At 39.8% G+C, this 16995-nt stretch overlaps 1 protein-coding gene across 1 annotated transcript; it reads left to right on the forward strand.

Annotated features, from left to right (window-relative positions):
* Window positions 1–586: 586 nt before the first annotated feature.
* LOC126183985 (axoneme-associated protein mst101(2)-like) lies at window positions 587–16731 on the forward strand. Its single transcript, XM_049926337.1, has 3 exons — window positions 587–617; window positions 8111–9233; window positions 16635–16731. Exons 1-3 carry the CDS (start codon window positions 587–589, stop codon window positions 16729–16731), a joined length of 1251 nt encoding a protein of 416 aa, XP_049782294.1.
* Window positions 16732–16995: the final 264 nt, after the last annotated feature.

A 16995-nucleotide genomic window follows, 5' to 3' on the forward strand; every position in this document is an offset into this window, starting at 1 on the left:
ATTTCTGTCCAGAACTGGCAGTATTTGTAAAAACGTGCACTTACAGAAGTCCTCAATTATTATAAAGAGTGTCTATGGAACAGGTGGAGGGGGGGGGGGGGGGGAACTGACTGTTTCTCAGAATGAAAACCATGAACTTGGGCGTTTGGGAACAACAGAAACAAGAAAGATCCCTACTATGATGAAGGAACAATTTGAACTTACTTAGCAATTCTTCTTGTCCTGGTCCATTATCTAATGTTTGATTAGAACAGCAATCATCTAATGATAGCTGAAGTTTAGTCATATTTGCATGTAATCTTCGATTTTCCACTTCCAGTTGCTGCAACTGAAATTGAAATATAAAAGGTGACTCAAGAATGATGCCTCAGAGATAATAGATAGTTAAAACAGAATTAAACTGACTCAATACTGCTCGGTTTATATTCCTGGCTCAAAAAAGATTTTTATGTAATGATGTCACTTATCATTTTTATGTACAATTTGAGGTACCTTAATATGCAGTGGTCTTTGTAGTATTGCATTCTTGAGATTACCTCAGAGTCTGTCACATATCTATAAGGATGAAGAACATTGTCTCTTTACCATGTCCACATTGGAGTCTATTTCTCAACAGAGTATTTGTTAAACAAACATGCTATAACAATGTCAATTTTCTCTGGTTCTCTTCCCTAACAGTTAGTTGAAAATGGAGCCTTTTATACTTTTTAACACTACTGGTGAATGGGGTTGTTCATATTAATAGCCTGGTCTTTTGCAGTTCTGTTTATTTTATAATCAGTTTCATCATACCAATAACAAACACCCACAGCCACTGCACATACCAAATGTTTAACAGTGTCATGTGTAGCCTGTGACATCAAATGTTGCCTAAAGAAATAGTTGTTTTATGTTATGGACTAAAATCAACATCCAAGTTTTATTTCAGTTTCAACACCATGTCTAAATGCCATAATAAACATGTCTACAATACTCTAATGCTAACTATGAATGAGCACTTGTTAAAAAACAAAACATTATGATATTGTGGCCTTGTTGCCAGGGAGGCCCAATCCAGGAAAGTTCAGCCCCCAGGTTGCAAGTCTTATTTCAGGTGACGCAACATTGGGTGGCTTGCATGTCAGTGGTGGTGGCAGTGGTGGTGGTGGTGGTGGTGGTGGTAACACAACAACCCCAGTCCACAAGCGGAGAAAATCCCCAACACGGCCGGAAATCGAACCTGGGCCCACTGCATGGTAGGCAAACACATTGCCACTCAGCTAAGCAGGTTGACTGCTAATAACAAAACAACATACATACACTGCAGACCACCATATAGTGCACAGCAGAGGATACTTTGTGCCACTATTAATCATTTCCTCTCCTGTTTGACTTGCAAATGGAGCAATGAAGAAATGAATATCTAAAAGCCTCCATACAGGCCCTAATTTCTTACATCTTATCTTCATGATCCTTATGTGAAATGCATGTTGGTAGCAGTAGATTCATTATGTAGTCAGACTCAAATGTTGGTTCTGTAAATTTCAGGAATAATGCCTTGCAGAAAGAGCATTATCTTTCCTCAAGGGATTCTAATTTAAGTTCATAAAGCATCTTCGTAACACTTGTGCGCTGATGGTGCCATGTACCCCTCATTCACCTAAAGGGATCAGCAACCCCTCAGACACTGAACCATCATGGGCTTGCATATGTACAAGGTATTGCCTTGCTGCATTGCACTGATCACATAAAGGATGACAGACAGCAGGATGAGTGCCACCAGAGGTTCTCCATGTCAGGGACCTATTTCCTCAACTGGGTTGTGTGCGGAACTGGACTAGCACAAATTCCTCCGTGTCCCATATATACAGAACAGTGCAAGCCAATACGATTTGGCAGTTCACTCCACCAGGGTTCTGGGCCAATTCACACATGAGCTCTAAGCAGCTAATCAGTCAGGGCCTGATCAGAAGCCACCACAGCAGCACTTATAACTTTCCAGTGATATCCTGAGACGTACCTGTCAACTAGCTATGTTGAGCACTCAACCTCTATCATTAGGGACTATCTGTGGCATAGTCTTCATGCCCCACTATGTTTATTCAGTGAGTGTTCCAGGTGTGTGCCTGTTAGTGTCAGATACGTTGTATTATGTTTTATTGAGAAGAGTTTTCCTTTGTTATTAAATCTCTCTACTGTGGTTGTAATAGACCCTTGTTTTTGTTTAGCTGTATCTTACTATTTCTTATCAAGCATCTACCCATGGGACAAATTGCAGATTGAATCTACTGGTAACAAATCCAGCTGCCCACTCTGAACTGCTTCATGTCTTCCTTTAATCCAACCTGATGGGGATGCCAAATACTTGAATGAATGAATAGCACTAGCATTCTATACACCATCTCCTTTATGGATGAGCTACACTTTGCCAAAATTCAACTAAAATGAAGTCTACCATTCACCTTCCCTACTGCCATTCTGAGGTATTCATTCCACTTCATATTTACATCTCCATCCAATCATTTGACTTATGTCGTACTGCACAACCACAGAAATAAAAACCTATACAAAGGGTAGAAACTGGCACATCCCTATTATGATTACAAAACTGGCCTCCTGCTGCTGCTCATTTGAAGCAGAAGTCTTATGGTAACACAGCTATAAAACATTCTCACAAAAATAGGAGTATACCATGCTGAAACTTTTGCTTCCACTGATAGAAATGCGTTGCACAGAAGCTCGCTAAAATTTGTGTAATCAACTGTTTGAAATATTTCTCAATAATAGTTGCAAAGAGAATCCAAGTTTGTACCATTTATCCATCTCATTTCCTAAGTGAATATAACAATTTCTTATAATTAGACAAAGTAAATTAGCAACAATTAGAAAAAGTACCCTTTTAAGAAAGTGTTGTTTGCAGCCGGTCTACGTTTTCTGATTTATCATAGTATAGTCCTCTAACTGCATTCTTTCATGTCATGGTATAGGCCTCTAAATACATTTTTACATTAAATATATCCCTCCTAACAAATCGTTGTTACTACTATATTGAAAGTCATTACTGAATGGAATCTTTACAATAGGAAATGTTCCCATACATCACAGCTATTAACTACAGGCAGTGTAGATAACTGTTGTTAAATATTATGAGCCTGTAACATGAGGACTGAGTGGAGAGCAAAAAGTTTCACTTCTTAATCAATACTGGTTCTGTGATATTGATAAAGGATAATTGTGGATTAGAAACTGACATTTGTTTTATATGGGTGAAATGAACTGCGTACAATTTAATAAAGTATTGAGAAAGATTAGCTTAAAATCCTTCTGGTAATGACAAATCAGCCATGTCCTCCTCAAAGGTAATGGCTCATCATTCACCATAACTAATTTAGGAAAAATAAAAAAAAAAACATGTGTTTGAAACCTGGGGAAAATAGACAACTTTATCTCTGCAAAAAATTAAGACCTGCCATGCAAGTGCATGAGGTCGGGCTTGCTGATCACAGCTTACTGTAATTATGATAGTACTGTAGGTTAACATCAACAGTGATCTGATAAACAATTATCCGTTATGATAAATTCTCTTGACCTCACAATGACATAAAATGGTGTAAAATCATCAAGCTCTTGGGCCAAGTACTCCTTGGCCATTGTCAAGTGGTGACTGTCTTTTGGTTGCTGCCATCATCCTTATACAGCTGTTCTTCCTTCTTTGATGTCACTGGTGTTTGCTCCAGTGCCATATAGTGTAATACTTTCATTGCACACCCACAGCACCCACTTCAATTTTCTGGTGGTAGGGATCCCAAGGCTTGCTTAACTATAGGCTGTCAACTTCATTGAGAGTGTTGTTACAAATTTTTATCTCTGTTGCTTTTTTAATTATGATATACCAAAAACAACTAATCTGTGTAATAACTTATGTCTTTTTGAATGAAACGTGATGTCTTTCCCAGAGCATGCTCTGCTACCACTGATCCCTCAGGGTAACAATAGTGAAAGTATCTTGTGTTCTACACAGCACTGTTCATTAGTATGCACAGTCTGTCCAACATAAAAATATCCACACCCACACAGTATTTTATGTACTACTGGCATTCAAACACCTATACCATCTTTCAAAAGACTCATGAGTTGTTAAACTTTTGTTGGAGCCCTGAAGACCGAATCTATTTCATGCCTCTTTAGAAAATGGCTGATCTTTCCCATTATTGAGCCAAAGAATGGAAAAAACATAAGCTTCGATTTCTTCTCAGGGCCCTTCTGCTTCTATGTTTCTGGGAAGATTGTTTTTGAAATCTGGCAATTGTTGTAGCTGTTTTCCTTTAATACTTTTATGTAAGTGACTCAGTTCCTTTGGCAACCTTCCAGTGTCTGAGACAGCTTCCTATTGATACACCAAGGTCCTCAGAACAAAACATTTCTGTGACAGATCGTGATAACTGTTAGCTTGCAGATCCTGATGTGTGTGGGTGGATTTCCAGTAAACACTGTGACTGAGACACACATTGCCTTACAGCAGATGAGGACATCAAGGAACAGCAAGGCACTATAGGTCTCCACCTCAACTGTGAACTTTATGTTGTCATGGATATTGTTAATGTGATCCAAGAATTACCCCAAGTTTTTCACATCAATGAGACCAGATGGCGAATGTGTCATTGATGTAATGATAAAAGCAAACAGACTTTGCAGGAGCCATGTCCAGCATGATGTCCTCCATAAACAAGTTGGGTGTAACTAGAGCTAATGGACTTTCCAATGTGAGGCCGTCCATCTGATTTTGTATGATGGAGAATATAGAATGTTTTAATCAGACAGATGCTTTTCACTGGATGTGGCTCCTGCAAAGCCTAGTTGCTTTTATCATTACGTTGACAATACATTCATCATCTGGTCTCATGAATGTAAAAAGCTTGGAATTCTTGGACCACATCAACAATATCCATGACAACATCAAATTCACAATGGAGGTAGAGACTGGTAGTGCCTTGCACTTCCTTGATGTCCTCATCTGCCATAAAGCAATTTGTGTGTCAGCCACAGTGTTTACTGGAAACCCACCCACACAGACTGATACCTGCACATTAACAGCTATCACTATCTATCACAAAAATGTTCTGTTCTGAGGATCTCAGTCCATTATGTGGAAGGTGTCTCAGATGCTGAAAACCTGCTGGAGGAACTGAGCCACTTACAGAAAGTATTCAAGGAAAACAGATACACTAGTACCAGATTTCACAAGCCATCTTCCTGAAAACACAGGAGCAGAAGGATCTGAATAAAACTCAAAGAAGCTTATGTTTTTCAGTTCTGTGGCTCATTAATCAGAAATATTAGCCATTTCTTAAAGGGGTATGAAACAGATTCAGTCTTCAGGGCTCCAACAAAAATTTAACAACTCACGAGACCTGTAAAAGATGATGTAGGCCTCAAAATGCCAGGAGTGTGAGCATTGACAGTTTTATGTCAGACAGATTGTGTAGAACACAAGAGATGCTTTCCCCTGTGGTGTCCTGAGAAATCAGCGATAGTAGAGCATGCTCTAGAAAATGCACATCATACTGCATTCAAAGAGACATCATTTATTACATGGACAAGTAGTTTCTGGGATAGCATAATTAAAGAAGTGATAGATAAAATTTTGTGACAACACCCTCAGCAAAGATGGTAGCCTACCGTTAAGCATGGATTGTGACACAGCCATCAGAAAGCTGAAGCAGGTGCAGCAGGGGCGCAATGCGAACATTACCCTATATGGTGATCGAGTGAGCACCAGAGATGTCATGTAAGGCAGTGCAGCAGTAAAGGATGTTAGCAGCAACCAAAAGACAGTCACTACTTGACAGTTGCCAAGGAGTACTTGACTGAAAGCTTGTGAGTTTTAAACCACTTGTTGCAGCTGGAAGTTCAAGAGATTTTTATCGGTACATATAACTGCAAAACCACGTATTAATATAAATCCTCCATAATATTTTAAATGACTCCACATCATACTTAATCAACATTGGATGAGGTTCAGAAATGTTATTTTTATGTATGGCCGACTTCACTGATTTGTACATCACTAAAACTGACTGACTTACAGCTAAGATTTTCCCTATTTCACATTCAAAAAGATAAAAGGAGCACTAACAACTAGCCCCATGTTAGCACTTTGCCGTCCACACATCTCGTACAAATTTATACACTTGGCGCTGGCAGCACTAATTCAGATTACTTGGCTTGTCGCTGGCCACTTGTCACCTTTCCATAGTTAACAAGCTTCAAAAACATTGACTTTTGCGAGCTTTAATTTCTGGAAATCCTCTATTTTGCCGTGTCGTTCCACAAACTTGAATTCTCTTTTGAAGTAACTTCTTTGCAAGTTCTACACTGTTATGATAATTGACCATGCAGAAGTGGTTCCACTTTCCATCAGAGGGTGTCAATAGTTACATCACTGTTTTTGCTAAAGGCTGTCCAGCGCCAGAATATATCTTGAATGAAGAAATGTATCCTGTACTGTAACCACACAGCATCCAAATGAGTATGCCGTATTTCATAATTTTTGACAGAATGTAAACTTTAAAATTTAACCATCCACGCAATGGTATCATTCCTTCATCAGTTAAGATGTTCTGACTTAGATTAAATGTTTCTTTAAACTTTTTGGAAAAATAATCAATTACAAATTGCACTTTGACTAGCCGGTTGGCATTATCCGGTTTACTGTTGCTGTTGGAAAAACATAAAAATGATAATATTTGTCTGAATTGGTTGCAGGACATCGTTTCGCAAAATATCAGTGTGTCTATCAATGGATTCATTGACCAATAATCATCAATCCTTGCTTTATTTATAATTCTCATAAGTATAGGAGCCCAAACCAATTTCTGTGTTTGGGTCCTGTAACGTAGACAAATTTGGCATTTTTAAAATCCAGCTTCCTTCTCTTGCAATTTTGACTATAGTACTTGTTGGTTTCATTGCTCATATATTCACATAGATCGTTCCCGATATATAATTCTATGATATCCTTGTGTATCTGTGTATCTTTGGGAAATATGTTTGGACCCGGGGATCCCTCAAATTTATTATTGGTCCTTGGTAAATCAAAGTCTGACCCCTGTCCACTGTCTTCTTCATCTGATTCAGCCGAATCAGTTGGCAACTGTAGCCTTCAACGAATTCTTCTTGGACATATTTTACTATCTTCCTACGATTCTGCTTCACTTTAATTTTTTTGATATCCAATGTCTTCCTCCCAACCAGCCAAGTCGTCCAAAATGTCAGACAAGACATCCGCACCTTCATCGTAAGTAATCCTATTGTCTCTTTCATCTGCCATGATGAAAGGGTGCAAGTACTTATAAAAACAAAAAACTTGTTGATGTGTGTAACTTATCGTTACCTTAAAAAAATACCAACAGAATGCAAAAGATACTGAAGTGCTGTCAGTGGCCACTGCATGATACTATGCTCATGACACCACTGTGGTGTCACCGGCCACTGAGCGATACTATGCAGACGACATCACTGTGGTGTTGGCAGCCGTTGACCGCTATTTTGTGCACGACACCACTGTGGTATCGCCAGACAGCATAGAGTTAATATTTCTGAATTATGAGAAGTAATCTGTTCTGTCCTGTGATGCAAGCAACAAGCCAGGAGAGTGTACTATAAGCGAAGATGTGAATGGGAAAGAGCACTTTGCAGCTTACACATGAAAACAGTTAAATGAAGCTGCAAAATTTCTTGAGTGTGGAAAAGGAAATGTTGAGTTTGATGTGTGGTATCATGTACTTTAGGCGCTATCCTTAAGCCAGGAAATTCAAAGTCTTAAATGATCACACAGTGTCAAAATAGCTATTAAGCTTGAAAGAGGCTCCAAGCAGGTGGACTTGGTGGGAATTTAAATTAAGCAAATTCAACTGGAGGAGATTTTTAAGCCAGGCAGAAAGCACATAAAATGCAGAAAGTTTGATGTCATATGGACACTTGGCTGTTACCATACAGAATGATAGAAGCTGCTAACTGCTGATGCTGACTTCAAGCTATTCAAAACATAGCCACAATCTGCCATGTACAATGGAATGCTATGTAGGGAACTGAAGTTTGGGCCATGCATCATGATGTCTGCTGCATTAAGGGAAGGAGTGCCGAAAGGAGTGCCGAAAGGAGTGCCAAAAGGAGTGCCGAAAGGAGTGCCGAAAGGAGTGCCGAAAGGAGTGCCGAAAGGAGTGCCGAAAGGAGTGCCGAAAGGAGTGCCGAAAGGAGTGCCGAAAGGAGTGCCGAAAGGAGTGCCGAAAGGAGTGCCGAAAGGAGTGCCGAAAGGAGTGCCGAAAGGAGTGCCGAAAGGAGTGCCGAAAGGAGTGCCGAAAGGAGTGCCGAAAGGAGTGCCGAAAGGAGTGCCGAAAGGAGTGCCGAAAGGAGTGCCGAAAGGAGTGCCGAAAGGAGTGCCGAAAGGAGTGCCGAAAGGAGTGCCGAAAGGAGTGCCGAAAGGAGTGCCGAAAGGAGTGCCGAAAGGAGTGCCGAAAGGAGTGCCGAAAGGAGTGCCGAAAGGAGTGCCGAAAGGAGTGCCGAAAGGAGTGCCGAAAGGAGTGCCGAAAGGAGTGCCGAAAGGAGTGCCGAAAGGAGTGCCGAAAGGAGTGCCGAAAGGAGTGCCGAAAGGAGTGCCGAAAGGAGTGCCGAAAGGAGTGCCGAAAGGAGTGCCGAAAGGAGTGCCGAAAGGAGTGCCGAAAGGAGTGCCGAAAGGAGTGCCGAAAGGAGTGCCGAAAGGAGTGCCGAAAGGAGTGCCGAAAGGAGTGCCGAAAGGAGTGCCGAAAGGAGTGCCGAAAGGAGTGCCGAAAGGAGTGCCGAAAGGAGTGCCGAAAGGAGTGCCGAAAGGAGTGCCGAAAGGAGTGCCGAAAGGAGTGCCGAAAGGAGTGCCGAAAGGAGTGCCGAAAGGAGTGCCGAAAGGAGTGCCGAAAGGAGTGCCGAAAGGAGTGCCGAAAGGAGTGCCGAAAGGAGTGCCGAAAGGAGTGCCGAAAGGAGTGCCGAAAGGAGTGCCGAAAGGAGTGCCGAAAGGAGTGCCGAAAGGAGTGCCGAAAGGAGTGCCGAAAGGAGTGCCGAAAGGAGTGCCGAAAGGAGTGCCGAAAGGAGTGCCGAAAGGAGTGCCGAAAGGAGTGCCGAAAGGAGTGCCGAAAGGAGTGCCGAAAGGAGTGCCGAAAGGAGTGCCGAAAGGAGTGCCGAAAGGAGTGCCGAAAGGAGTGCCGAAAGGAGTGCCGAAAGGAGTTTGCAACCACATGCTAACTGGGAAATGAGGTCAAAGAACAATAAATTGTAAGGTTGCTGAACAATATTGGTGAAGAACGTGAAGACAGGATGTTGACAAGTATGTGAGAAATTGTGTGCTGGGTGCACTGTGTACTTCATCAGCAAGTACCACTAGTAAAGGGACAGCATCCTCTAACATTACCCTTATTCAACAGAAGTTATCAATAGCAAAAATGTCCTACCTTATAAACAGGTTAACATCATCTCATCTGTTTAACTAAAAGAATTTCATATGATTTTGTGTATGATGTATTATACTTCACTCTAAAATGTGTAAAAAGGCATTATTTTGTTACAATTGATATGTATTAACTGTGTATGTTCAGTTAAAATTACGTTTCTTTTAGAAATATCTGAAATCTCGAAATATTTGGCGTACTTAAAATAACTATTATTAATTGCACAATCTGACAACATTTATTAAATTTATTTTTGGTCTCATTTATAAAATAATGATATAGCTTTGTGAAAATTCTTCTTTTGTCAAGAAAGTTTGTAAACCCTGTTTTGTAAACTCTGGACTATTGTTAGTACCACAGAATGAAGAAGTTGTTGTGGGCACAACTCTGATTGAATTGGACAGGTTTTTAATTTTGGCAATAAAAATGAAATTTTTGGTTTTATGGAAGTGTAAATTGTAAAGAGAGTGAGATATAGAGAAATGTGATACAATAAAAAAAAAAGTACAAAAACAGAAATTACACAGCAGACTTACTTAACAGTTATCATGTCATTTGAAAACCTACAAAGTCAAAAAATTTAAGCCTCAAGAATCAACCCTAGACAAGACAAACTGGAGCCAACAATGAGAAAAGAAGGTAAGTAAAAAAGTTTATTTGTCAATCTTACTCCTCTCAAAGATTATGAAACAAGTCAATTATTTAGAAGAGTGAAAATCAGTTGGTGATGTGAGGGGGGGTAATTTTACAATTGATGGTGGGATCAATTGACTGATAATGAAGTTTTGTCTGTTAGAGAAGGGACAGTGATTTTTGCCATTTGCAGTTTATATTGAATTTCCCATCACTCAGAGAAAGAAGACCGAGAGCTGCCCAGTAAAGTCATATCAACAGTGATGAGATACTTCCAATAATGATGGACCGGTTCAATTGACAGAGGACTTTACAACTACAATGAGGGACATCAAAAAGGAAAGCTAAGTATAAAATATTTGTGAAATTAATTTGTTTGTGTACTCGTGTGATTGTTAACAAAATGAATAGAGATGAGAGGGCAGGTGCGATGTAGAAGTGAAAGCTGTAGGACCCAGTCAGGACATGTATGAGCCGAATGAAAGTGTAGTCAGCAAAGAAATGATAAAAACTGATATTTTGCAGTTAATTTTGGCAAACCTAGAGGAAATGAAGACAGATAATAACATCAAATTTGGTGCAGTCAATGAACAGTCAACTGAAATAAGCATGGACAATGATAGCAAATTTACTTCACTACAAGGACAATTAAATGACCTAAAAACTGAAAACAATAGTAAAATGGGTAAGATACAATACCAAATAGATCAACTTAGTAATCTGGTTTCAGAGCTAAAAAATGGGTTGTCAGGGGGATTAAAAAGTGTGAACAAAAAAGTTGATGTATTAGAAAATAAATTTATTGTTTTGGAAAATGAGTTAGTTGCTGGGTCTGCAAGACAGACAAAGAATGTTAATGATATCAGAGTTGAACAGAAGGTCATAGCAGAAAAAAAAGGAACAGAACTTTAGTAGTTTAAACCAAAGAATTTTAAATGTTGAAAACAATATGGAAGCTAATGTAAATGTTTTAGATCAAAAAATTTCAGCAGTTCAGGAAAACTGTATTTACAAAAATCTGTATTCAAGCAATGGTGTTGCATAGTGCAACATTCCAATCAAAATTTTGCTATCAGACAATTCACATCCAGTAGATTTTCTGCAGCACTGCAGAGAGAGTTGTGTGTCAGGCATGAGTGACAGTAAAAAAATTAAATTTGTTAAAAGATATCTTGAAGGTGAAGCTCTGTCTTGGGTAACTCTAAATTTAAGTTAGTGGGAAACATCTAAAATTTTCAAAAAAAGTTTTTTAAATAGATTTTAGTCAGAAGCTGAACAGGGGAGAATTAAAAGTGAATTTTTGAATGGTCCTAATTATAGGAATAGGGCAGTACCCTGAAAGAGTTTTGTAAGGATCGACTTCAGAAATTTATGCACCTTGACAAACCATTTGATGAAATGGCAATGACTGATGCACTCAGAAGGAGATTACCAAAAAGGTTGCAGTGGGATTTAGTGCACAGACCTGATGATTGCCTTGAACAATTTTTATGATATGTTGACAGGCTGGATAGGGCAGTAGAAAGAAGCATGTACCATAATAATCGAAATGAGAGAGATCACAATGGTAATAACTACATAAACAGAGATAATGGTAGCTTCTATCAGGGTCAAAATGTTAACAGAGACAGAAATTCTGAACATCAGCAGGATAGGAATAATGAGGATAACCATGGGCAATTTGATAGAAGAAACAATCGTAGAGGTAACTACTCACGAAAAAGCAATCTGCCTCAATGAAGGTCCACAGTTTTGGGGCAAGGAAACACAAACAGGACGGGACCCCCAATTTACACTTGTAATTAGACAGTAATAACAGTGTTAATAAAGTGGCACAGGTGTCTGAAGTTGAACAGAAGGAATATCAGATTTCTCATTTATGTTTTGATCAAAAGTTTTGAGATACTGTATTTAATTATAGTGTTGTCGGTACTAATCACAAACCAGAATGTGACAGTAACGAGAGTTTTGATGCAGTATGTACTAAGAAAACAGTATTATTGACATACACCAATCAGGTGATGACTCTACTGGACTGGATCTGAACTAGATGGTATTTTTTATATAGATATGAATGAGAGCTGTGACATGACAGATTGGTAAGTCTGAGACTGGTAGCTTAGTGCGAATGAATGTATAATCGTCGTCGTCGTCGTCGTCGTCTTGATTATGGTGGTGATTATGATGATCGTGATTATAATGTAGTTGTGGAGTTCAAGAAGAATTAAGTTTTAAAGTTATTTGTGAATACAGGTAAGGTAAGTGATGTACGTGACGATGTAAGTGAGGGTCTTGGAATACCAGGCCAGTCAATGCAGTTTTTCACTAATATCATGCAGAGTAATGATCTGAACAGCAAAGGTGAGTTATCTGTAAGCCAAGAGAAAAAGGTGAAAACTTTTTGAAGTTTGTTTTGGACCAGACCGATGGTAACATAGATAAATGTGCATTCTGGAATAAGATAGTAATTGTTGGTCAAAATTTATATTCAAATTAGTGGAATGAAGTGAAAGATGATCTAAGCAGGATGTGTAATTTTGACAGTAATATATTCTTTGTGTTCCTTCTGTAATAAGTGAGGTCAGTTGTGCTATTGAATCCATTCCTTGTGTTCAATCTATACCTGATAAAATGAGTAACCAAAGTAATTCTATGATACCAGTAAAGTTGATTAAACCCTGTAAAAACAGTGTGGATGTAGCATTTGACAAAATTGAAAGTAATACTTTACATGAAGTGTCTAATAACAGAGATGATGATTAAGATTGATCAGTGGGAAGAGAACTGTTTGTTTGAGACAGGTACCAATTTGTGGCATATCTGAACAATTTAGAGACAAGATCCAGTATAGTAAGAATTTTGTGGAAATGTCCATTGCATGTGTAAAGCTAGGAGGAACTACTGGTAAATAAAGCAGGTATGTAAAATGTCAAGTACTGTTAACTTTTAGTATAGAGGACAAGATCTATGACCATGGATGCTTAATGATCCCTAGTCTAGAAGAAAATACACACTACATTTGAAGATTCATAAGACTAAATAATTGTGTTTCGTTTATCAAGAATGTGGTATGTAAGATGATGTCATTCCTAGAGTTTTGTCTTATCTATAGACTGTTAAAATTAATGATACACTATATAATGATGTTTTGTGATAGATTTGTGCGTTAGAATATGATACATATATGCCATGAGACTAAATGAGTAGATCCTTTTGCAATTTTGAAATGGGACAATATACATAATTTGTAGTGTAAAAATTAGGAATAGTATGTTAGTATATCTGTGTGTATCACCTTGTTAGTTCATTCTCTCCATTGCAGTTAACTCTGTTTATCAAAGTTTCATATGTGAACCATTATTAATCTCATCTCACATAGGTAACTGTTTTTGGAAAATGAATAGGGAGAGCATATTCCGTGTGATGTAAAGAAGGTATTGAACAGCATATTTAGTACATAAAACAATGTTTCAGGATTTGGTTGACTGCTAGACAGGAAGTTACCTATCTGTTGGAGTCTGTGATTAGAACTCTAGGGAGAAAACTGAAAGATGTGGGTAGATTCACTCCCACAATGCTGTACGGCTGTACCTGGCTGGACCAGTCAACTTACAAGAGATCGTAGGTGCTGGGTAATGTACTTGAGCACCTGCCAACTACATCAGTGTTGTGACTGAGGTTTGTAAATTGTTAACCAAGACTGTCAAAGACAGTGTTATTTCACATAAATGTAAGTTTCAGAAGTGTGATCCCTGTGTGTTCAGGGGGCTCAACCAAAAGGTACATAGGTACATAGCGACCCCACCACACAGGCTGGCTACTGTGCCGTGCAGGCTATGCACCCTAGCATCAGACAACGACGTGAAAGAATAGGTGGAATGAACTAGGAGGGCACACATCGGAGACACTAGGTAAAGTGCTCTTCCCCAAATGGCTCACACTATGGAACAGAAATTTAGTAATGGAGGTCAAACCCCAGAGGGGGACCAGGGAACACCAAAAGGATGAGGTGATTATGCAACAAAACCAAACTGCAAAGCCAACAGAACCAGGAGGATAGCAGGGCCAACTTAAACAAGGACACCAAGAGAGGGAGAGGAGAGGGTGAAGGTTGGGGGGGTAAGGGGGTTGGGGGGGTAAGGGGGTTGGGGGGTAAGGAGGGTAAGGGGGGTGAGGGGGGTAAGGGGGGTAAGGATCAAGGAGAAGAAAGGAGGGGAAGGGCAAGGAAATGCAGCCCTGGAAAGAAGGAATGCTGCAATAGCTTGGGGCCCCATGCTCGCCATGCACGTACTCATGGAAGGACCATGAGGACCCTGGGGGGGGGGGGGGGGTTATTTTTAGGGTTAAAAGATGCATTAGGATGCCAAAGGTATGTCATGGCACTGTATCCTTACTTTCAAAGGGCTGGAATGCATTGTATCTAATCCATATTTACAACCAAAATAGTTGTTATAAACTGCTATGAGCAGGGATGACAAAGGGAAGATGAGGCTAAAATTATGAGGTAGTGTGCTACTGGTAAGTGGTACAACTTGTGGCATAGCAGGAACTGCCTTACAGCTAATATCAATGGAACCACTATAATGAATATGATACAGCCATTGTTGTATTAGCTGAAAAAACTACTGAAACTACTACCAATGCAGACAAACTTACATAAGCAACACTTGAAACCTGACTTCCTTACACTGGATAAGCTTACAGCTACACAGAAAGCATGCATTACTGCATACTGCAGAGCAGGTGCTCCAGCATGTGTTGCAATACCATGATCAGCTATTCATAAAAATCATGACACAATGTTCTGGTGTCTGGTATCACCATGGTTGTTACTACTTTGTGGTACTTGTATATACTTTAACTGGGAAACCAAGTGATTGCTTTAGCTTCTATTATGACTACCAGCAAACTGTGTTAATATTCGGAAACAGTACTTAAGTTAGTAAACAGCAAATGAACAAAGTGGTTCACACTGAACCTGAGAAGAGAGACGTAGAGAATATTGGACATATATGAAACATCTATTAAGATTTTCTTTATAAATGTTAACATAGCACAACTGGAGAGACTGAATCTCAAAGTGGAAGGTAGTGCTCTACCATGGCTTTGCCTGGTGTAGCAAACAACTGCTGTGTTCATTCAGCAGAATGACGTCATGAGGAGGGAAGCATACATCAGCTCAATAATTAGGTGATATGGCACCAGAGTGCATATTCAGTGCTCAAGAACATGTATTCAGTACACTGAAAATGGAGATGATGCCAGCCATCATCTACAGAAGTCGAAGTTATGATGCCTCCCTCCTACTCCAGTAGAGCTTCTGGAGGAGCTAGCTAGATAGGAAAACCATGGCAAATGAAGTCAGTTTCCCAATGATTAAGTCTGGCAATAGCAACCTGTTGTGACTTACAGGTCAGGACTGCTGCCATTCGAGAAACACTAGCCAGCCCCCCCCCCCCCCCCCCCCCCCACACACACACACACACAAAACCTAATTTAGACCATCAGTCTCAGTAGCATTAATCTGCACACAGAAGGCCCAGTTACGCAGTTTATGCTGGCCACTAGCTATGAAAAGAAATTTGCTTGCAATCAAAGATGAAGCAACCAGCCACTGCTGTCAGACTTTGCTGTCAAGAGCTGCAGGCCTCTGCTTGAGCTGAGCCTGTATGCAGTTTACTGGTTGACTACCATCTGCCAACAGCCACCTACCTGGTGGGCCATGGTTTTGAGGCTGGTGATCTAGCTACCCTTCCATCACTGCCCTCTGTGGACACATGTAATTGCTGTTCACTGTCCAGAACAGGCACATGCCATTGTCGTCAGTCATCCCAGTGGCTGCAATTTAACCCCACCTACTCCATTGTATTCTCTGCCGAGTCAAAAAAGCAAGTGAGAACTAAGGCGGCTTCCTACTCCCTGTCACCTGTAGTCATTGCTGCCTTGCATCAGAACTCTGCTGCTGTGCTGATTACAGCATGATGAGTTACCATCGTACTGTGTGCCACCCTGGGTCACCCTCCTTGCAGACAACTGCTGATGCCAGCACACATTAGCAGCTATTGTCACCTACATCATGGATGCAAATGACACTTCCCTGATGCCATCACTGTAACTGTTATGAATAAAAGACTTTCTCAATCAGGAACATTTACCTGATGGGTCACCATACAACAACTGCTACTACCAACACTGCAGACATGCTAGATCAGGGAAACTGCACTACAGTCTGAAATATCAAGAGCCCAATTCACTTGCCAGCTCAGGGGTTATTTTCTACTGCTCATCATGGGTACAGCACTGACCTGTGCAAGTGATGTCACAAATGTAAACAATGTGTGCCAATGCCATCATAGCCATTCTACTTACCACTTCCCTTTTATATCTTTCGACAGATAACTGCTGTCTGGTTTCTGTGAAAGTTGTAGACAGCCTGCAGTTCCACGTGTTTTATCCATGCTACCTTCACAAATGTAATTTTGTCTTCCAAGATAAGCCCTAACCAACAGACTCAGTATCGCCTCATGTGTTCTTATATTCTTCCAGGAAGATGTATAAATATGATAGTACAGGACCTTTAGCTGACAGCCTCATCTTGCATAAATATGTTGTTATTGTTACTGATGATACTTTTAATAATTAATAATTAAGAAATAATTGTTTATATTCAATTATTACTAGTAAGCAATGAATGATTAGTAATTGTTAAGATCAATAATAACTATAACAATAATAATAATAATAATAATAATAATAATAATAATAATAATAAAAATAAACCCCATGGAGGCCCGGGAAAAGAATAGGTCTCCGGTATGTTCTGCCAGTCGTAAAAGGCGACGAAAAGAACAAACCACTAATAGGGCTAACCCCCCTTTTAGTGTGATTACTTGGTTCAGGACAGAAC

The sequence above is a fragment of the Schistocerca cancellata genome, chromosome 4 (genome assembly GCF_023864275.1).
Source record: "Schistocerca cancellata isolate TAMUIC-IGC-003103 chromosome 4, iqSchCanc2.1, whole genome shotgun sequence".
In the NCBI taxonomy this organism is placed as follows: Eukaryota; Metazoa; Arthropoda; class Insecta; order Orthoptera; family Acrididae; genus Schistocerca; species Schistocerca cancellata.